Raw genomic sequence first — 22,500 nt, 5'->3', positions numbered from 1 at the left:
TGTTCACGATGGCTTTTAAATCCCGTATGATTTAACGAATCTCCGTCAATGACGGACATCGCCGTTTAAATCTCCCGCTTGCCATTACACCAACCCTGCTGCCATCTATTGGCCAACATTTTAATAAATTCTGTCATATGTGAAAATTTATTTCGACATTCTTACACATTTCTTAAAATGTATCGTCTGGATGCGACGCGTTTCGGTCAAGTTTTTTGGTTAAAACTGGCCGGATGTTGTTAGAGTTTTATTGGATGAGTCTTAAATCAGATTTTAAATTATAAATGACTATGATAAATGTTATATTTGCAGGCTGATTGAAAAAATACGTGACCGAAGTGAGCGAAGTTCAACGGAGAGGCGAGCGAAGCCAACCGATTCTGCGCGACCATTAGGCAAGTTCTCTCTGACTGAGTCGCCATTTTCTCGTCGGGGGAGAGTGAGAAAGAGAGATAGAGATACGAGGAGACCTGTCGTCCTTTTTAGTCGCTGCTGCCCTCGGACTTCTTTTCCCCCCCAGCGGATCTACCTTCCTTCGTGTTCCCATGCCAGGGAGGAGGAGAAAAGAGTGAAGAAGCCGGAGCCCCCGCAATATGGCGTGTCTGAACACCCTCAAGCAGGAAATACGGGTACTGGAGAGCGCATTCCCCAAAACAGACGAGCTCTTCCAAGTTGTCGCTGCCAGCGTCGACGAGCTGACCTGTCGCTTCATCTCCAAGACTGGCAAAAAGTACGACGTCCACGCCAACATCACAGTAAGTGGCCCTGGCCGCCCTTCGACCTGGGGGTCGAATTTTCGGGGGCGAAATTTGGGAACGTGGCACAGGGGGCGAACTGAAAACAGTTGTTGTGGCTTTGTTTACAGATTTGCCAAGGCCGTGTCCCCTCTCTCTCTCTCTCTCTCTCTCTCTCTCTCTCTCTCTCTCTCTCTCTCTCTCTCTCTTTCTTATTCACGTATCCCAATCAAATTATTTCTGACGGAAACGTATTATGTGAAATTAAATTTTAATAACGATTTTAAACTCTCTCTCTCTCTCTCTCTCTCTCTCTCTCTCTCTCTCTCTCTCTCTCTCTCTCTCTCTCTCTCTCTCTCTCTCGTTTCCCTAGAAAATAATTTCAAATGCAATGTAAATGCAATGTCATTCCTCTCTCTCTCTCTCTCTCTCTCTCTCTCTCTCTCTCTCTCTCTCTCTCTCTCCTATAGGCCTACGATAGGCCAGGTCTAGCCTGACCTAGTCCGTATCAGCTTTATAGATTTTTTGCTAGCCTGTTGGTTAGACATTCTTAGGTTGAGTTAGACTTGTTTCTAGTTTGTATTAGACTTGGGTTGTTCCTAGCTTGGGTTAGACTTCGTCCCAGGTAAAATTAGACTCCTGGGTTGAGTTAGACTTGTTCTTGGGTTGTTAGACTCTTCTTGGGTAGGCCTAGAGTTAGACTGTTTGGTAGAACTAAGCATTATCTCTGCGTCGGGTATTTCCTTTAAAATTGAATGTTCCTTTAGTATTTTGGTTGCTTATCAAGAATTTAACCTGAATTTACCGTTATTTTTTGTCGATCGACTGTAATTAACCTCGGAACTGATTGTTTTTGTATGCTGGCCATCCGGGAATGCTATCGCGCTTGTGCAGTGTTATAGGGAAACTTTTGGTAGAAAATGTCTCGGACTGCCTACAGTTTAGTTGGCCAAGGCTGTTGTGTAGGTTCCTACTAGGAAACTGGTGGACAAATACAAACAAGACAAACTTTTCCTATAGTGCCAGGTCCTGACCTAACCAGATGTAACCAACCTAACCTAACATAGGGCGGCGTGCCCTAACCTGGCCGGGGGCTTTCCCCCCCCTGGACCCCCCCAGAAAGCGTGGCGTCACTGGGTCGCGAGCAGGGTCGGGTTGCAGAACTACTTACCTTGGCTGAGTGATTGTAGTCCGGGCTGAAGGTGTTGAGCGGCCTGGCCAACTAAACTGTAAACTACCCAGTGGTTCCCTTTACTGGGGTGTTGGGGGGTGGAGCCCCTTGTTAAGTAACACAACCTACCACATTATGGTAGGTTAGGTTAGTGTATGATAGGTTAGTATGGTTCCCTAGCTAATCCATTCTTGAACATGTGGCTCCCTAATAACTTTTGTATTCACGAAACCATTCCATACAATCTGTGCAGAGCAATTTCTTAGAATACCGACTTTTCCTAGGTTGAGTTACTTTTCGTAGTGTGAGTTAGGCTTTCTCCTAGGCTGGGTAAGACCTAGCCTATTCCTGGGTTTAGCCTGGCACCAGACTCTCAGGGATGAACGTAAAAACGCAAGGTAAAGACGGAAACATCTTAAACAAAGGATAACCATAAACAAGGGGTGCTAAATATAGTAAACATGTAGAAAAGACAAACATGAAAGTGTCGTCAATATGCAGATCAGTGACTGGCAGGAACTGGGCTGCCAAAGCAGTCTATCGACAGTTTTACTCAGTATAAAAACGAACAAAAGATGGTAAATGTGTCGCATTATTTCGGTAAATGGCTCAAATTACTGTATATTGATAAATGTCTCAGATTATCTCAATAAATTTCTCAATTTATTTCTGTAAATTTCTCAGATTATCATGGTAAATATTTCTATTTTGGTAAATATATAAATTTTGGTCAATTTCTCCATTTTTGGTAAAATTCTCAAATTGTCAGTAAATTCCTTAAATTTCTCAGTTTCTCAGTTTATGTTGCGTGTACTGCATCATATAGCCTAATACACCTATTTCTGTATTGTTTGGTCAAAATATTTCATTAAACAATATTTCTGTGCAGACTCTTCATTAGAATACCTCATGGGGTAGTGCACTGTAGGCATTACTTAATGCTCTTTGAAGTGTCCCTTTTGCTTTTAGTTGCAACCCCTTTCATTCCTTTTACTGTACTTACATTCATATTCTCTGTCTTCCATCTTACATTCCACACACTCCTAACAATTGTTTCATAGCGCAACTGCAAGGTTTGCCTCCAGTTACATCTTTCAAACCTTTTTACCCTCCATTTCTGTTTCCGCACTGAATGGCCTCATAGGTCCCAGTGCTTGACCTTTGGCCTAAATTCTATATTCTATTCTATTCATTAGAATTACCCTAATTCATGATGTTGGTGTACTGATATGGAATCTGCTTTTGAGAACATCTTAAGGAAGGTCTCTGATTTTGTTATCTCGTTATTTCTGCAAATTATTGCTTAGTGAGGTCATCATAAATTTATTAGTTAGAATGACTAGGATGTGTAACTTAAGGCGATAGGTTAGGTTAGGATGTTTTCCTGTTGAAATTTGGTTTTATTTAAGAAACTTGCCAAGTAAATACATAGCTCTGATTGTGTAATTACTTGGTAAGTATGTATGAAACTTAATTTTATGAAAATATAATTTTCATATAAGCAACTTAACAAGTAATTACAGAATCAGAGCTATGTAATTACCTGGTAAGTATATATGAAACTTAATTTTATTATGAAAATATAGTTTTTCTGGCAAAATTTTTTGTATTGATTTTGAAATCGGAAATGCGCTTTGATATTTTCTATTTTTTTAAATTTTTATGTTGGAAGTGTATTTTTTGAATTTTTTTTTATTGATTTTAAATTTCACTGTGGAAAATCTGTTAATATTGAAGACAGCTACTGTGGTTTGGTACCTGGCAGTCACCAACTGGAATAGTTACCCCCTTTTGTTTGTTTTTGTTTATGTTAATGTCTTTTGATCATATTTACCATCCATCTTTTGATAATGATTTTATGTTTGTCCTCAGTTTGGCGCCTATTTTCCACATAAACTGTTAGTTACCAAACCATAGGGCCATGGTATAAGTCTGTCCAGAATGTCGTGAAACATGAGTAGGTTTCTGGTATTGCCAAACTTCCTCAAGACTAATCTGGCTCAAGTTAATCCCAGTATCCTTCCATTCAGGGTCCTTTAATCCGGTAATAAAATTTAATTTCTAATCCATACCAGTCAAACAAAAGCTGTGTTTTAAGATCTACTATTGTTGTTGATGTTTTCAGGCCAGCTTTGTGTTTCGAGAGCAGCCCATAAAGTTGATTGCTTTTTTTATTTCTACAAAAATGCATGCAAAAAAAACTAGTAGGAACAGTACAAGCACCATATAAAGTACGGGGACAAGGAAGTGTCTAATACAAATAATAGTTCGGTTTCCAAGAGGACGTCCTTGGCTATACCTAGTTCCAATGTCTGTTTACAACTTTTAAGATATTCATCTCAGATGACAATAGAAGTTTAATGTTCCATACCCTGCTATCAATATAGATTATAATGCATTACTGGAATTTTAATGTACAAATTTTTTTCCAACTTTACTATTTGTAAAACTTGCACAGTTATTCGTTATATAATTTGAATGCTGATTTAATCAGTTTATATTTGAACATTGTCAAAAGTAAAGGCATATTCTTAAATGTATCTGTAGCTTGGCGTCGTCATTTTCTCACGTATTTAATATAGAATTGGTGAATGTGATGAACATCAAGTATTTCTCAAATATTTTTCTTCCATTGGAAAAATTTGTTTCACTTCAAGTGTAAAATGCACAGATCAGATTTATTGATGTTGGTTACAGTTGGTGGCCTTTTCCTTTTCTTCACATTAAAAATGGGATTGTCAGTTTCTTCTAGGCTGTTTTTAACTTCCTTGCATATTTGATATATCGCTCTTCTGCTTAGCTTAGTTGCATCCATTGGACATTGTACTGCTTTGTCAAAACCATGTGTAAGTTTTTTCTTTCTCCCTTTTGAAATACTCACTCATTGACATTGAATATAACCTCTTGTATTAGAGCAATTAAATGCTGGTGTGGGGAGCTTCCATCTTAAACTGTCACACTTGGGTATCAGAACAAAACTGGTAAACTACTTAACACCTTCCTCACGTGAGATAGAGAAGTGGCAAAGTGTATGCCAGATCTACACTGTTTTCTGGCCTTAAGTGAGATTTAATGAATGAAATTGATACCAAGTGGTAGCGCGGGAAATATACCCCATGTTTTCACGACATTTTGGAGTGAGTATAGTAGTCCTCTGTCACTGAAAATCCATGGGTCTAGTTTGTTTGATGGGGGGGGCGATGGGGATGGAAATAGCAAAACTCGGAAACAAGCGCAGCAAATAAAGTAGAGACGATCATTTGAAACACAATACAGTAATAAAACTGTTGTCAAAAGGCATTTCTCCGGAAAAAGCACTTCTTTGTGTCATCAAGATGTTTGTTTGTTAGGAAATGGTACCCAGGATTGGTATATAATCAATCAATGAATCATTTCCTGTGGCACCCATGGTGATGCATAGGGCTTGATGAACTCATGCCACCACATTTTGCCCTTCGCTAACTCCCCAAGATCTCCCCAACACTTGTCTTGTGCTTCCCGCCTCATTGCCCTTAACCACGTCTCCTTTGGCCTACCTCTACCTCTTCTACCAAGGGCAACCCACCTTGTACTATTTCCTGTCTTCTATACACATGGCCTAGCCACTTCCAGCGTGAGAACCTAACATACTCGTTGACCGGCTGCACCCCCGTTACTTCTCTTAATTCTGTTATTTGATATCCTATCCCTCCAATTAATTCCTAATATTCTTCTGAGTGCTTTATTTTCAAATGCTAAGAATTTATTATCCAAAGTCACTGTACTGTACTATGACTCATGCCCATAAATCAAAATACTCTTAACCATTACCTTTTGAATTTTGATTTTTTGTATGCACAGAAAAATTGCTATTATTCCAAATATTTTTAAGCATTCCCATTGCCTGTTGAGGATTTTTTAATCATTCCATAAATTGTGTGTTCAGAGAACCATCCTTATCTAAATAAGTATATACCTAAATATTTAAACTTATCCACTTGCTTTACAACCAGCCTTCAATTAGACGATCCTCTACATTTTCGATATTAATATTCATGATTTCAGTTTTTCCACTGTTAATAACCAAACCAACCTTTTGACCTTCACTCACTATAAGATTGTAAAATTAAATTAGAGAATCAAATAGAACAGGTAGACCTTAATGTGACTGTATATATCTTCATCAGGTATTTAAGTAAGATATGGTGCATACATTCTTGCAAAAATGTGAATGGTATAGTTTGCTGACTGTTTATCTTTTATGTACATTTTTGTCATGAGTGTTAGTGCCTCTTTTTTTTTATTTCAACTATTTCCTACATTTAAACATAGATGAGGAAATTGCAGTAACAGAAATGATTACTGATTTATAACTCAAGATAAACAGTCATTAGAGGTCATGGTTTTAGTGTGCATTATGGAACATTTGTTTAAGAAATATTGAGCACGAAGTGTCTGCAATTAAAGTAATATATCCTAACCTAAGTAAAGCCAGGCCCTAAAGGGGGAGAGCCATATTTTCACCTCATGAGTTACACTGTAGGCATTACTTGGGTTACTGTATTTTGCTGTGTTCCTTTGGCCCAAAGCTGCAGCTCCATTCATATAGTGAACTGCAAGGTTTTCCTCGTGGTACAGCTTTTAAACCTTTTTACTCTCAATTTCCCTTGAAATGCTGAATGACCTCAGGTCCTAGTGGCCTTAGACCTAAATTTTAAATTCCGTTCCTAACCAAAACTAGGGTGCTGGATCATACTTGGCTGGTGGTACTGGACTGCCCCCACCCCCCACCCCACCACCTAAGCAGACCAGATCTAAAGAACTGCAAATTATGGAGATAGAAGGGGGAGACATCTGAGTGAAGTGCCATATGACAGCGCATCCTAGCTCTATGGAAGCTGTTTGGTTTTACCTGGCCTGGTTTTGCCCCCCCACCCCCACCTTTTATATTGATTATCCCTATTGTTCATTATATGTTATCCTTATCATATCTTATACAGTATATTAATTATCCTGACCTTGCAAGGAGTCTTGTGTGCTCTGACAATTCAAGTTTAGTGTTGTTCTTTTGATGTTAGTAACAAGAATAAAGTAGACTCATTTATCTTGATTACTTTGCATTTCTAGAAATTGCTGCAATGAGTGACGAGTTCAGACTTGTGTACTACTTGAGATTTTTTCATAGAAATAATAACGATGGTATTGTCGAACACCCAGTCTAATATTCATGATAGCAGTTTAACAGTAATCACAATGCACTTAAGATAGAGGTATTGATAAAGTTTTAATGTCTGTATCTAATATGTTGCATCTTTGACAGCCGGTATCATACAAAATCTGGCAAGGATGGAAAAGAGAGAGGTTTAGAAATATGCCTGAATCTTGAATGAGAAAATTTTAAATTTATATTTGATAAAAGTGACAGACATGATTGTAAGGCTTTATATCATGAACTCTGTTGAGGAAACTGGGGGAGAGAAAGAAAATACACTTGTATTTTGTTCCAACATGACCTTGCTAGAAGTTATGGTTCATTTTGTGGGCTGTTGTTCACATCAGATTGCTACATTATTGTGGTAAATGCCATCAATAAGTATACCTTAGTTTTACCAGACCACTTAGCTGATTAACAGCTCTCCTAGGGCTGGCCCAAAGGATTAGACTTACTTAACGTGGCTAAGAACCAATTGGCTACTTTGCAACGGGACCTACAGTTTATTGTGAAATCCGAACCACATTATAGCGAGAAATGAATTTCTATCACCAGAAATAAATTCCTCTAACTCTTCATTAGCCGGCCGGAGAGTCGAACTCGGGCCTAGCGAGTGCTAGGCCACAACTCTACCGACTCGCCCAACGAAGAGCTTAATGCCATCCATAGCCTATTGTTAATTTTTCCCCACGCACATATGACCACTGTTCAGAACACATTTCTTTTATAATATTATTGCAAAAACACATTTATTTTATAATATTATTGCAAATGATTAATAACTAAAATTTAAGAGGGAGGTGGGACTGAACTTTTCATGAGCTTTTACTAAACATTTGTGATGTTGCTCCATCCCTTTCCATCAAATGTGTGTTGACCATATCATGTCATGAAAAAAATGCTTCTTTCAAGTTTTACTAGTGCAGCCTGGTTGTATCATCTTTGTATCATCTTGGTTAATCTGTGCCTCATGAGGTTATTTCTTGATCTTATAAATAACAGTGCCTCTTTGCAGTTTCCAACACATCCATGTGTAGTGAATACCCTCCCCATGAAGTCTGCATTTAGGAAAAATTGCAGTATTTGTAGGTGTACAGATTCTCACAATGTCCCAAAACTAATAAGTTCACTATAGTAAAGGTGTCAGAATTTTTTCCTTTATGGTTTTAACATTGCCTTTGTCTCAGAGGTTTGGGTAACTTATTACAGCCTTCGTCTCTAGAGTTTGGGTAATGTATTACAGCCTTCACTCCCCCCTTTGTCCAACAGTTATTGGGGGAACCACAGTTAGAGACCATGGTTAAGTAGGATGTGGTGGCCTAGTTTAGGATTAAATCCTTCAAGGTATTAGTACCAGATTTTTAAGGCAAGGTCGAGGGTCATAATGATACAGTACATCAATCCCCATCCCAACCATACAGTCACAAAAGACATGATTCAAAGGTTTATTTTTTATATTTGTAGGTGTATCCCAGTATTTTACATTTTCTTCCCACCCAAAACCCAGGTTTCATGCTGGGGATGGAATGGTTTAACCAAACATTTGTCAGAATTACATAAACAGTCAGGAAAACTATATTTTGTTCACGACACTTACCTGGCAGATATATATATATAGCTGTATTCTCCGAAAGGGACCGACAGAAATTCAAAAACTTACGGCACACGCAGTTGGGCCAGGTGGTTAGTACCCATTCCCTCTGCTGGGAGGCGGGTATCAGGAACCATTCCCATTTTCTATTCAGATTTTCTCTGTCGCCGGTATTGTCAACACTTGTTGTCAGTACCTCCGCCGTTGGATTTCGGAAACTTTTCCACTGAGTATTCTGATTGTCTTTTGGTTTTTGACTTTGGATTTGTGGTTAGGCATACGCTTCTGTGGACTGATTTGATTTTGGTTTGGCTATTTCTTGAACAAGATGTCTGGTTCTAGTTCTGCTAGTTTCAAGGTGTGTGTTGTGAAGGAGTGTAAGGTGAGGCTACCGAAAGCTTCGGTAGACCCTCACACAGTATGCATGAGATGTAGGGGGCATGTCTGTCTGTTGGATGATCGCTGCAAGGAGTGTGGGTCGTTCCCTGATTCTGATTGGAAGGCTTACGATTCTTACGTACGCAAGTTAGAGCGTGACCGTGTAAGGTGGTCCTCCTCCAGGAGTGTGTCAGCTGGTGGGAGTCAGGGTATTAATGTATCTCCTGTTAATCCTACTAATGCTTCACCTTTCCCTGTATAGTCGCCTTCGAACCCTGTGATTGCGTCTGCGGAAGGTAATGCCCTTGCGCAGATTTTGAGCTCCATTCGTACTTTGGAGTCTAAGGTGTTGGCTATTGGAAATGCAGTGAAGTGCAGTGATCCCCCCAGTGTTGTGGAGGGGGCGTCAGATCGGCCCTGTAATGCCTCTAGGCCAGGACCTCTGCTGAACTCCCAGGACTTAGGGAATGGGCATGTCGAAAGCCGCAAGAGGGTTACGGGGACCCCCCACCGATCTGGCGTCCCTTCGGCAGGCCTTGTTGACGTTTCCCAGGCTGCCAAGGTTCGTGCTCGCGCACGGTTCCTTAAAGACTGCTTCTCGTCCTCCGAGGCGCCCTCTCCACGCAAGGGGTCGCGTTCTCGGTTGGACTCTCGTTCGTTCGAGAGGAGCTTCGTTGAGGAGGACGCTTCTTCTCCTCTTTCTCGTGCTTTAGAGTCTTCACCTGACTGGTTGCACGACTTGCCGCCGCAGAAGAGGATCAGGACTTCTTCTGAGGAGGGCGTTTTTTGAACGTCCCAGCCGCCCCAAGAAGAGAGCTGTCGTCGCCCATGGTAGAAGGAGGAGGACGTCTCCTTCCCCTCTTCTTCTCACAAGAGCAGCCCTTCTCCTGAGAGGGATTCCTCTCCTTGACGTCTTCTCCAGGATATGCAGCGGCAGTTAGCTTCCCTTCTCGCTGCTAAGGAGTCGGAGCCTCGTGAGGCGCCCGTGGGATTTGACGCCGCCAGTTAAGAGATCTAAGAGGTCTCCCTCTCCTGCTCTTCGTTCTCTCTCTCTCCCGCGGGTTCTCGTAGTCGTCCTCATCGTTAAATCCGGATCATCGGCTTTCCTTGCCTCGTCGTGGCGCTCCTCAGGCTGCTGTTCCTGACTTCTCGCTGGCTGATCAGGGCGCCCCTCTTGCAGCTCGGCTAGCCACTAGTAAGAGTTCGCGCCAAGACGCTCTTCTTGACACTCCTCTTGCTTCTCATCGCGCTATTCTAGACGTTCGGCAGGACGCTCACCAGGACGCTTCTCTTCCTTCCCGTATAGACTCTCTGCACGACGCTCGTCAGGACGCTCGGCAGCTTGTGAGGCAGGACGCTCGGCAGGACGCTTCGATGCGAGTTGCTCCGGACTTTTCTTCTGCTTCTTCCCACAAGAAGAGGTCTCTTGGCCGAATCGGACCCAAAGGTCTTAGTCTTCCTCAAGTCCCGGAAGACTCTCCTGTCGCTCCCGTCGAAGAGGGAGGTTTGTCTCAGGAGTCGGACTATGCAGAGCAGGAGCAGCCCCCTTTGTCGTCTTTCTCCGACTACCAGGTTTTGGCTAATATGCTGAAGGAGCTATTTCCAGATAATTTTCAGCCTTCTGCTCCTCTTTCCCCCCTTCGCAGTTAGCTTCTTCGAAGGTGAGGAAATTGCCCGGCTTCCTGCAAATGAAGACTTCTCTTGCTACTAGGAAAGCATTCAAGAAAGTCAACTCTTGGATGGAAGATAGGAAGTCTCAAGGGAAATCTTCCTTCGCTCTACCCCCATCTAGATTGAGCGGGAAAGCTGGAATTTGGTATGAGACGGGAGAAGAAATTGGCTCAAGGGTCCCTTCTTCCTCTCAAGGCGACTTTGCGAGTCTCGTTGATGCTTCGAGGAGGTCTCTCCTTTCTTCGGCGAAAATGTCCTGGACGCTTTCTGAGACTGACCACCATCTGAAAGGCCTTTTCAGGACTATGGAGGTCTTTAACTTTCTGGATTGGTGCTTGGGAGCCTTGGATTTGAGGACTTGTAGTCCAGATTCTATCTCTGGGGGAGCTGTCCAGTGTGCTGTCTTGCATGGACAAGGCCGTCAGAGATGGCGCGGATGAACTGGCTTCGCATTTTGGTACAACCCTCCTGAAGAAGAGGGCTTTATACTGCAATTTTGCAGCAAAGTCAGTTTCTCCTGTTCAGAGGGCTGAATGCTTTTTCGCCCCTCTGTCTAGCCATCTCTTCCCCCAGCCGCTAGTCAAGGATCTCGCCTCCAGCCTTAAGGAGAAGGCTACTCAGGACCTCCTTGCACAGTCTTCCAGACGTCCTAGTGTCCCATCCACGTCATCGCAGGGACTAACCTCTAAGAGACAGAAGCCCTTTCGTGGGAAATCTTCCTCCTCTAGATCCTTTTCTCGAGGAAGAGGCCTCTCCAGAGGCGGAGCCCCTTCTAACCAAAGGGGCAAGAAGTGACTTTCTAAACCTCCAGACACCAGTAGGAGCCAGGCTTCTCCTGTTTTCGGAAGCCTGGAGAGTAAGAGGGGCGGATTCCTGGTCCCTTAATGTAATCAAGAAAGGGTACAGGATCCCGTTTCTCGAACCCCCCCCCCCCTGTCCTCAACTCCCAGAGATCTGTCGCCCTCTTACCGTCCGGAGAAGCAACAGATCCTTTTAGATCTGCTGGAAGAAATGATCGAGAAGAGAGCCATAGAGCGAGTCCTGGATTTGGAGTCTCCAGGTTTCTACAATCGTCTCTTCCTGGTTCCAAAACAGTCAGGGGGGTGGAGACCAGTCCTGGACGTCAGCAGACTGAACAATTTTGTCATCAAGGAAAAGTTCAAAATGGAGACGCCTCAGTCTGTTATCAATGCGCTGCGACCAGGCGATTGGATGGTCTCTCTGGACCTCCAGGACGCTTATTTTCATGTCCCCAGTGTACCAGTTCAGAGCTCTCTGTTTCGGACTGAGTACAGCTCCTATGGTGTTCACAGTCCTGATGAGAAACGTTGCCCGGTGGCTTCATCTTGCGGGCATAAGGATCTCGCTCTATCTGGACGACTGGCTCATTCGAGCCTCATCGAAAGAAAGGTGTCTGGAGGACTTGCATTCAACTTTGGAGCTGACGAAGTCCCTGGGACTTCTTGTGAATTTAGAGAAATCATATCTGATCCCCTCTCAGTCCATTCTTTATCTGGGGATTCAGATGGATTCAGTGGTTTTTCGAGCCTTTCCATCCCAGGAACGTCAGCAGCACTGCTTCGTAAAAGTTTCAGCCTTCCTGGGGAAAGAAACATGCTCGGTGAGGGAATGGATGAGTCTGCTGGGGACCATTTCATCGCTAGAGAAGTTTGTTTCCCTGGGGAGGTTGCATCTCAGACCCCTCCAGTTTTTCCTTGCGGACAACTGGAAGAACAAGGAGGATCTAGAGGAGTCTCTCAGGATCTCTCTCTCTGTCAAGGACCATCTTCGGTGGTGGCTCAATCCCGTGAAGTTGGCGGAAGGGGTCTCTCTCTCTCTTCAGAACCCCGACCTAGTGTTGTTTTCCGACGCCTCCATGTCGGGATGGGGAGCAACACTGGGGGGGGGGAGGAAGTGTCAGGCACCTGGAAAGGGGAACAGGTGTCCTGGCACATCAATCTAAAAGAACTGGGAGCGATTTTCTTAGCTCTTCAGTTCTTCGAAGATCAAGTTGCAGGCCGTGTGATTCAAGTCAACTCAGACAACACCACGGCCCTGGCGTACCTCAAGAAACAGGGAGGTACTCATTCTCGGTCCCTGTTCATGATTGCCAAAGAGATCCTGCTGTGGGCACATTCTCGTCAGGTGACAATTCTCACGCGTTTTGTAGCAGGGGTCGAGAATGTACACGCGGACCTTCTCAGTTGGCAGCATCAGCTTCTTCCAACAGAGTGGACTCTGAACGCGGAAGTGTGTCAGGAGCTTTGGAAGCTTTGGGGACGTCCCCTGGTGGACATCTTTGCAACGTCAAGGACCACAAGGCTGCCTCTTTACTGCTCTCCCGTGCTCGACCCGGGGTTCTAGCAGTAGATGCCTTTCTCTGGGACTGGAAGGGTCTGGACCTGTATGCCTTTCCCCCATTCAAGATTCTGGAGTCTCTAGTAAAGCAGAAGCAGACTTGGGTGACAGTAATCATGAAGTCAGCAATGCTAACAGGTAAGGAACCAAGGCGTCAATCGCCTACATATGTTTGTTTCCTAAATCCTATTCTGTCTCTTCCCACCTCCAATGGTGGGATTCAGCTATATATATATCTGTCAGGTAAGTGTCGTGAACAAAATGATATTTTTATGATAAAATAAAGTTTGTTCATACTTACCTGGCAGATATATATAGTCATAATACCCACCCTCCTCCCCTCAGGAGACAGTAGTTCTAGATTCTAGAAAATCTGAATAGAAAATGGGAATGGTTCCTGATACCGCCTCCCAGCGGCGGGAATGGGTACTAACCACCTGGCCCAACTGCGTGTGCCGTAAGTTTTGAATTTCTGTCGGTCCCTTTCGGAGAATACAGCTATATATATATCTGCCAGGTAAGTATGAACAAACTTTATTTTATCATAAAAATATCATTTTACATTAATACTGGAGTAGAGGCTCAAAAGTGTTCTTTACTGAGGAATTATGTACAGTATATGGTTCGCATGTAATTTGTAAAAACCATTCAAAAGAAAAGTAAGAAAGGAACACCACGAAAATGTGCTCATAGTTGTAGTAATGCGTTTTAACATACCTTTTCACAGATTTCCACTTTGACTACTCATCAGTGCATATGTTGCTGTTAACAGTTTACCCCCTTCCTCTTTGTGATTTCTATGGTGCCCTCCTTATTGTCTTGTCCTCTTGCATGCAAGTTTTAATCATTGCAGTTGTCTTTTCTTTCCTTCTGTGCCTTCCTCTGATGATCATCAGCATTGTTGCATTTTGTCAGTCTGGAATGTATTTGTAGGTTAAGTAGGTTTCTGTTCTCGAAACACTTGCATAAGTTAAATATAATGAAATTTGGATTAGATGGGAGTGTACTTTATCAGCCTTCTATTTATCTTCTCTTATATCAAACTGAAACTGCTTGAGAAATTGGGAATTTAACTCCTAATAGAATTATCAGGAGCAAATATTGTGGATATTTTGCACATTAGACTTGGCTGCCAGAATATAAGTTTGCTTTAAATTATTTTCCTCTCAGTAGTCCTTTATATGGGAGCTAACATTGAATGAATTTTGTTGTGCTACCATTTATAGTGTAATGAGATACTTTTGTTTTTCCAGTAACATGGTCTTTATTACAGCCCTTGGGCCCTCTTACCCTGTGTATTTTTTTGTAGCAGTGGGAAGTGCTTGGATTAGCTGCTTGACTGGTACTCTCTTGATCTAATCCTCCATTCATATTGGATATTCTGAATGTGAAAGGTTACTGTATGGTGAACTGATTCGTATCCTTCACCCTGTAATAATAGAACACACTTCTTCATTCCAAGTCAGATTGAAGGAGTGTAGGCATTATTTATCTCAGGTTCACTCAGATGTATCATATTTTACTGTGTAACAGAATTTTTTGATCTATAGTAAATAGGCCCAGGTGTAGAGAAGGATGAAAAGGACATGACTTTTTAACGTTATTGTTTGATTTCAGGAAACTTATCCACACTCCCCACCTGTCTGGTTTGCAGAGACAGAAGACACAAATGTCACCAATGCCATTGAACGTATCAGCAACACTAGTGGTAGAGATAATCATGTAAGTATAAAGTTGCCTGTCAAGATGCAGGCAGATTGATATGGTATTGAAATGTAGCTGTTAGTTGCTGACTAAATCTAGGCACTAGGTTGAATGTGTGTGATCATTCCTGTCCCACTGTCCATCTTATGTTGTTCCCTCTTGTTGCAACAGGTTGTCTATGTCAGTCCAGGGAGAGTACAGTTAATTAGTGGTTAAGTTTAACTACATTTGGTGATAGTAAATACCAAAAAGTGGTCAAACAAAGTAAATACCAAGAAGTGCTCAAACAAAAGCAAGTCAAGTAGGCTACTGTATCCATTTTTAGAAGTTGATGTATTGTAAATGGAAGTTTCATTCATTTTCAGACTTGAAGGGCAGATGCATGAGGGATGAAAGGGCAGATGCAGATGCATGAGGGATGAAAGGGCAGATGCAGATGCATGACGGATGAATATTAGAACAAGGCTATGTTTGAGATTCCTTTTTTTGGGGGTGGGGGTCAGGATTGGGTTCCAAAACTCAGCATTGGTAAAAAAAACTTTTCTTACTGGCTGTGAGCTTAAGGGATAATTTCCTTTTATTGATGTAACTTAATTTTTCCTAATGTATCGCTGGTTTGTGGAGTGTTTAAAAGTGAAAAACAACAAATGTGATTAGTAGGAATGGTTAAAAAATGAAAAACAACAAACGTGAACAGTTGAAATGTGTTGAAGTTAACCATGGACAGAAATTCTAATCTCATAAATGAGTACTGTATTTGAAATACAGTACCATAATAGACACCTAAAAGTTATTACCATTAAAAAGCACAATGGATACCTCTGTACTTTTTTATATGTAGTTTTGCTATGTACGTTGGTTAATGCATATGAAAAAAAAAAAAGCAGAATTTGTTTTCTATTCAGAACAATCTTTCCTTTCGTGGGAGATAATTGGACCATCCTCCATCATCTCAGATGAAATTTGCATGGCTTTTTTGATGTCATCAGAATCTTGAGGGGCTAAATATCAGCAAGGTTGGAGCGTAGCATGATAAGTTCTCAGATTTATCTTGGCTTAGATTATACAAAAATATGTTTTTAGAGGTACTAATTGTAACATCATTTTAATTGTGAAATCCATTCAATGAAATGGCAGCCATTATCTGAGTTGTCAAACCTTTGGTTATAATCAGTAATGGTTATGCTTAATCATGGCCAAGGAATTTCCTGTAAGGTAACTGTTATTTTTTATTATTATTATTATTATTATTATTATTAGTACAGAGGTAATCGGAAAGGCCCCGACCCAAGGCGCCTATGGCTGCTAGAGGCGCTCCTATTACAGCAGGAGAAGCCCTTATTAAATACCACCCAAGAGGTGTTCCTCCGGCCTACCAGCATTAGGCGGCCTATTGCTCCTTTAACCGACAGACCAACGCCAGACACTGCGAGAAGCGACAATCCTGAACGAGAAACTCACTATAATGTTGGAGATTCTGCAAACTGCCTGTGCCCAATCACAATATTTGCCGGGTAATACCGGGGAATGATGTCACATGCCAGCCCCGCCACTCAGCAAGGCTGTAGCAGCAAGACCATCAATGATAAATTTTTGTCTTTCGAGGAAATCCCAACAGCCAATCAGCAGTTTGAATTATCCTCCTTGGGCCAATCAGCCTAATTTGACTCCCCACTGACCTCGCATATAACGAGCAAGACTCACCACGTATGACAGTCTACTCCCCTCTTTCGGTGTGATCATGCTCAGTGGAGCCTGAGTGAAACATTGCCTAGATTAACACTGATGAAGACTTTCTCCTGAAGGACAACTCCACGGAAGATGAACTCCCGATTTCAGTTACCATTGCACTCGTAACGTGATATAGTGTATTCATTGGAAGTAAAACTATCCAATATTGCAACCTGCTTTCCCTTCCAAGTATGATGAACATTGACATGTTACTAGCAGAATGAAGTAACAAAGAAAAATCAGTTATCAGAAAAATAGAGAAAACTTTACAAACTGAATGCTGGTGACGCGGGTATCACCTTTAACACCACGTTTAAAATAAGGTCTACTACCTATTATTATTATTATTATTATTATTATTATTATTATTATTATCATTATTATTATTATTATTATTTATTATTATTATTATTATTATTATTATTATTATTATTATTATTATTATTATTCAGAAGGTGAACCCTACTCATATGGAAAGAAGTAACAAAGTACTAATAGGAGGTACAGAAAAAAAAGATGTACTAGAAAAGAAAAAATAATGTAAATAAGTTACTGAAATAGAATGTAAATCGTATTAGGGTAGTACAGTGTTGCATTGCATCTTCACTGGAAGTGAAAATGACTTAAAAGGGTTAGCCTAACACTGGTTGTAAATGAGTTATAAACAAAAAATATTAAAGTAGGTCAGGGCTTAAAATCCTGATATATTATAAACCTTTACTTAGGGATGTAATTATATTTCCAGGTGTTACAACAGGTGAAACTTTTACTACGAGAGTTGTGTGCAGCGTATGGGATGGAGGAACCTCCGGACCTAGAAGATAGACTCGATATTGTATCTGTTCCTCAGGTCATTAATGGCAATGACACACTCGATCATGTAAGTGTTTTGAAGTTATCGGATAATTTTTGATTTTACATTTCTTGTGATTCTTCCCTTCAGTACTGTAAGTCTTACATTAAGAAATAAGTCTGGGTGGAAATCATTTTATAAAAGCAACGTCTTGAATAAATGGACCCCAGCCTAACCAACTTCTGTACTAATCAATTAATGTATGATTATTTTGGATGTGATAAATTTTTCATATTTACAGTAAAAGGTTAGTGTAGGTTATGAATTATGTGGAATTGCTGTTAACACTATTCAAGTGTAGGCTATAACGTAGGGTCATTGTTACTTGATGGACTTTTTTACTTGTCAGAAAAGCTAAACCCCAAAGTGCCTGTTAAGTTGAGGTGTTACTGTTCTGGGTTCTCCAGTATGACAATCCAAGAAGGACAGAACTTTAATCACTGTGTTTCCAACAGCATGAAGAATATGAAGACTCAGAAATGGAGGAGGAAGAAGAAGATATGGAGGAGGATATACACTTGGAAATGGAAGATAGCAGTCATTCGCATGCTGCCCAAAAAGACGAGGGCATTGACCCAGGTAACCTTGCAACTCTTGACAGGCTAAAAGCTAATCAGAGGCAAGACTATCTAAGGGGTTCAATCTCCGGCAGTGTCCAAGCCACTGATCGTCTTATGAAGGAGCTCAGGGATATTTATCGCTCAGATAGCTTCAAAAAAGGTCAGTTGGATGGAAAATAAAGTCATGGGAAAGATCTAAGCACAGCCTTTTGGCTTTACCATTTATTGTTGGTATCAGTTGATATTAAATGGAAAATTGTTTTATATATGATAAAAAGCATTTTATATGATAGGTTTAAAAAATTATTTTGAAGTCAAAATGTTACACGTGGTTAGACTGTGACATTTTATTTACAAAAGTTTATCAGTAACAGGGTTAAATCATTTCTAAAGCTCATGAAAGCAAGTAGTATATTGGTACATTCTTGATTTGTTTATTTATCTGACATCTAAGTCTGTAAATTGAATGCCCTTTCATTATTTCATTCATTGTTTTGCCAGGTGTTTACAGTGTGGAGCTAGTAAACGACAGTTTATATGAATGGAATGTCAAACTCCAGATTGTCGACTCTGATTCACCGCTCCACAATGACATGGTGCTGCTCAAAGAAAAGGAGGGAACGGACCACATACTTTTCAACTTCCATTTTAAGGTCAGGGAATAAAATGAACTTTCTACTTTTAAGTCTGTTGAGTAAATGTTTTGATTAGCTGTCATCGTAAGGCCTGGGAATGAAAATTTGATCTTGTAGTGCTTATAATTCCTTCTGTTTTTTGTGAAAGCTAAATTTGAGTATATTGAAAGAAATGAAGGCTGTGATAATTTTACTGGGTATTGTCTTTTCTCTCCTCCCCAAAGTTTTCTGTCACTGAAGTTTATCTGTTAGTAATTGATGAAGATAGAAAAGATTTCTATAAGATTAGAGGTTCATTTGAGTAATCACATCTAACTTAGTTGATTTTATGCACTTTTCACACTGGAAATACATGTAATTTGTTATGCATAATAGATTATGTAGCCTTACAGTTTAGTCTTGATGAATTACAAATAGTTTGTTCCAAATTCAAGGGGAACTACCCTGAATCATTTGGGAAGACTCGAGTCATTGGTTGCTATACATGAATAATTTTGACTCGATGTGTTTGATGTTGAGGAAACAGTAGGGGAGTATTGTACTATGTTTCAGGAGATGTACCCCTTCGAGCCCCCTTTTGTGCGTGTAGTTCATCCAGTCATCAGTGGAGGTTACGTTTTAGTAGGAGGGGCTATATGTATGGAGCTTCTCACAAAACAGGTTGGTATTTATGGGAATGGATTTTAGCAGGTTACTTAAAATTTGATCGGAATTTTAGTTTGTAAGCAGCATTTTGCTTAATTAAGAATTTTTTGGTAAAGAAATCTTCGTTACATTGTGTAAGAGAAAATATTCCTAACACCGATTTTGCAGAAATATATTTTATCAGAACATTTGTGTTCATATTATCATCAGTACATAGGGCCTTGCAGTAGATTTTTAAATAAAGATTTTTATTACTCCCACAGGGTTGGAGTTCAGCGTACACAATAGAAGCAGTAATTATGCAGATAGCAGCGACGTTGGTTAAAGGCAAAGCAAGAATCCAGTTCGGGGCAAATAAAGCTGGCAAAGTCAGTGTGAGTGTAGTATTTCCGAATATTTATAGATGAGCAGGCCAGGGTTTAAAGTATGGGTTTTTAGGTGACTATTTCTTTTGCTACAAATAGGCTTTTACAAGAACTTAATACTGTACCTTGCTTTAGTCTTCTGAATTGGGAACTTAGAATTTATGTTGAATATGAACACTTCAGCATAACAAATTCTAAGTTCCCAATTCAGAAGACTAAAGCAAGGTACAGTATTAAGTTCTTGTTAATGGATTGACAGCAAATACAGTCCTCCCCCACTTTTTCATGGGGATAGGTTCCAGAGCCCATTGCAAAAATGCAAACCCCCTCTGAAAATGCTTATAAGTGTTGATAACTGCCAAATACCTTGTACCTCTTAAACTAAAATGCTTATAACTGCATATTATAACAGTTCACTGCCAATTGTAATAGTTCAAACAAAAATATACCTAAAATTATCATATTAAAACAATTTAATATTAAAAAAAAAATACACCCCAGGGCATCACCCTGAAACACCTAAAGTCATCTTAGATTACCCCCATACAATTGTTACTCTTAGGTATGTACACCCCTAAAATGCTTATAACAATGATTTACCAATTTTCAAATAATATTACAATAAAGTGTAAATGCAGCAAAATATCTATAAAATGTTTAATACAAATTAAATCTTTTTATACAAATTAAATAAATCTGTCTTACAGAAAGTTTGACCTCTAATCAAGTTACCCTTGTATAAGTATGCATAGTTGTTTTCTCTTGTAGTATTGAAGTTGTTCTGTTTTCCTTTTACATTGGTAAAAACAATTTCTGTCACGAGTGTATTAAATATTTTTGATGTGCATATCTATTTCTCTCTCTCTCTCTCTCTCTCTCTCTCTCTCTCTCTCTCTCTCTCTCTCTCTCTCTCTCTCTCTCTCTCTCTGAGATAAGAGAGATTGATATTTTATGCATGTATGTTTTGTACAGTATAGTTTTTTAGATATATGTGTTTCTCTCTCTCTCTCTCTCTCTCTCTCTCTCTCTCTCTCTCTCTCTCTCTCTCTCTCTCTCTGAGATAAGAGAGAGATTGAATTTTTATGCATGTATGTTTATTTGTTTTGTACAGTATAGTTTTATAGATAAAGGTGATGTTACTTTGTCATTCATTTTTTCATGTTATCCATGCTATAATTATACAACTTTTTGCATTTCAGTAAAAGCAGACTGGAAAATAAAAATAATTGGCGAATCATCATAAACCTGTTAACCCTTTAACGCTGACTGGACGTATTCGGGTGCCAAGTGGACGTAAAATACGTTGACTACAAAAAGGTTTTTAAATATTCGCGGAAAAATACTTAATAGGCCTCGTTTGCGAAAAATTTTAAATCGCGCCTGGAGGGATGCTGGGAGTTCACGGATCATGCTGTTGTTTTGTTTACAAAGCGTGACCCAGCTGCGCATGCGCGAATTTCTTTCTTATCCCAAAAGAAAGCATCAGCTAACTCTGCTGAAAATCTCAGAAATTCTTTAGTCACTTTGTCGTAATTTTTGCACCGTTTTCTATTAGCCTTTACATAAAGTTTTATATATGAAAATGTGCACAATTTCATGTAGAATACAACAAAAAATAACTCATGGTTGTAGCTTTTACCAGTTTTGAAATATTTTCGTATAAATCATGGTAAGTGCCAAAATTTCAACCTTCAGTCAACTTTAACTTGACCGAAATGGTCGAAAAATGCAATTGTAAGCTAAAACTCTTACGTTCTAGTAATATTCAATCATTTAACTTCATTTTGCAACAAACAAGAAGTCTCTAGCACAATATTTCAATTTATGGTGAATTTTTGAAAAAAACTTTCCTTACCTCCGCGCGCGCTAACTGCTGAAAATCTCAGAATTTCTTTAGTCACTTTGTCGTAATTTTTTCGCCGTTTTATATTAGCCGTTACATAAAGTTTTATATATGAAAATTTGTACAATTTCATTTAGAATACAACAAAAAATAACTCATGGTTGTAGCTTTTATCAGTTTTGAAATATTTTCATATAAATCATGATAAGTGCTGAAATTTCAACCTTTGGTCAACTTTGACTCGACTGAAATGGTCGAAAAATGCAATTTTAAGCTAAAACTCTTACATTCGAGTAATATTCAATCATTTACCTTCATTTTGCAACAAACGGGAAGTCTCTAGCACAATATTTCGATTTATGGTGAATTTTTGAAAAAAAAAAAATTTTTTTTTTACGTCCGCTCGTTACGAATTCGTGCGTCATTTTGTGATAATGTTTTTTCTGTGTTGTTTTGATTGTTTTACAATTTGTTATATACCAAAATCATTGCAATTTAGTGTACAATACAACGAAAAAAAAAAATAGCTCATTAGCTTTAACTGTGTTGCTCACAGCACGATTTGTATACAATCATATATGAAATATTTTTTCGTGCTGTCATATATTCCAGTATTTTATATATGATAGTGATATTTTTTTTTATTTCTGATGGTTGCATACTAAACTTCAGGCAATGAGGAAAAAAAGAGCCAAAAATGAACTCTTAATCTTAAAAACTAAGCGTGCTATGGTTTTTTGAAAAAAACTTTCTTTCCGCTTCGGCGCTAACTCCCAAACGCCGCCGGCATATGGCAGACACTTTTGTAAATAGAGGCTCGGCGTTTAAGGGTTAAGCTCATTCCGGGTTGGGCCCCCCAGAATGAGCTTAATAGGTCACTGTCACTCTGGGCTCCTAACCCAGAATGAGCTTAACAAGTTTACGATGATTTGCCAATTTTCATTTTATTTTTCCGTCTGATTTTATTGAAATGCAAAAAGTTGTATGATTATAGCATGGATAATTAATATGAAAATACAGACGACAAAGTAACATCACATTTATCTATAAAGCTATGCTGTATAAAACAA

General features: G+C 39.8%; 1 protein-coding gene across 4 annotated transcripts in view; it reads left to right on the top strand.

The window, feature by feature from the left end:
* LOC136843698 (ubiquitin-conjugating enzyme E2 Q2) overlaps nucleotides 1–22,500 on the top strand; it is a 45,604-nt gene that overhangs the window by 2,387 nt on the left and 20,717 nt on the right. Inside the window, exons 2-8 of one of the 4 annotated variants that reach the window (XM_067112271.1) lie at nucleotides 313–755; nucleotides 14,712–14,816; nucleotides 17,275–17,409; nucleotides 17,838–18,102; nucleotides 18,444–18,595; nucleotides 19,133–19,237; nucleotides 19,486–19,596. In XM_067112271.1, coding sequence (XP_066968372.1) covers nucleotides 594–755; nucleotides 14,712–14,816; nucleotides 17,275–17,409; nucleotides 17,838–18,102; nucleotides 18,444–18,595; nucleotides 19,133–19,237; nucleotides 19,486–19,596 — 1,035 coding nt within the window. In that variant the 5' untranslated portion in view covers nucleotides 313–593. Of the gene's footprint in view, nucleotides 1–312; nucleotides 756–14,711; nucleotides 14,817–17,274; nucleotides 17,410–17,837; nucleotides 18,103–18,443; nucleotides 18,596–19,129; nucleotides 19,238–19,485; nucleotides 19,597–22,500 lie in introns of those variants that run through there. The other 3 variants (XM_067112270.1, XM_067112272.1, XM_067112273.1) reach the window with 3 other exon arrangements.

Source organism: Macrobrachium rosenbergii, chromosome 12 (genome assembly GCF_040412425.1).
Source record: "Macrobrachium rosenbergii isolate ZJJX-2024 chromosome 12, ASM4041242v1, whole genome shotgun sequence".
Lineage (NCBI taxonomy): Eukaryota > Metazoa > Arthropoda > Malacostraca > Decapoda > Palaemonidae > Macrobrachium > Macrobrachium rosenbergii.
The sequence above is the reverse complement of the archived record's forward strand: the minus strand, read 5'-3'. Positions and strand labels throughout refer to the sequence as shown.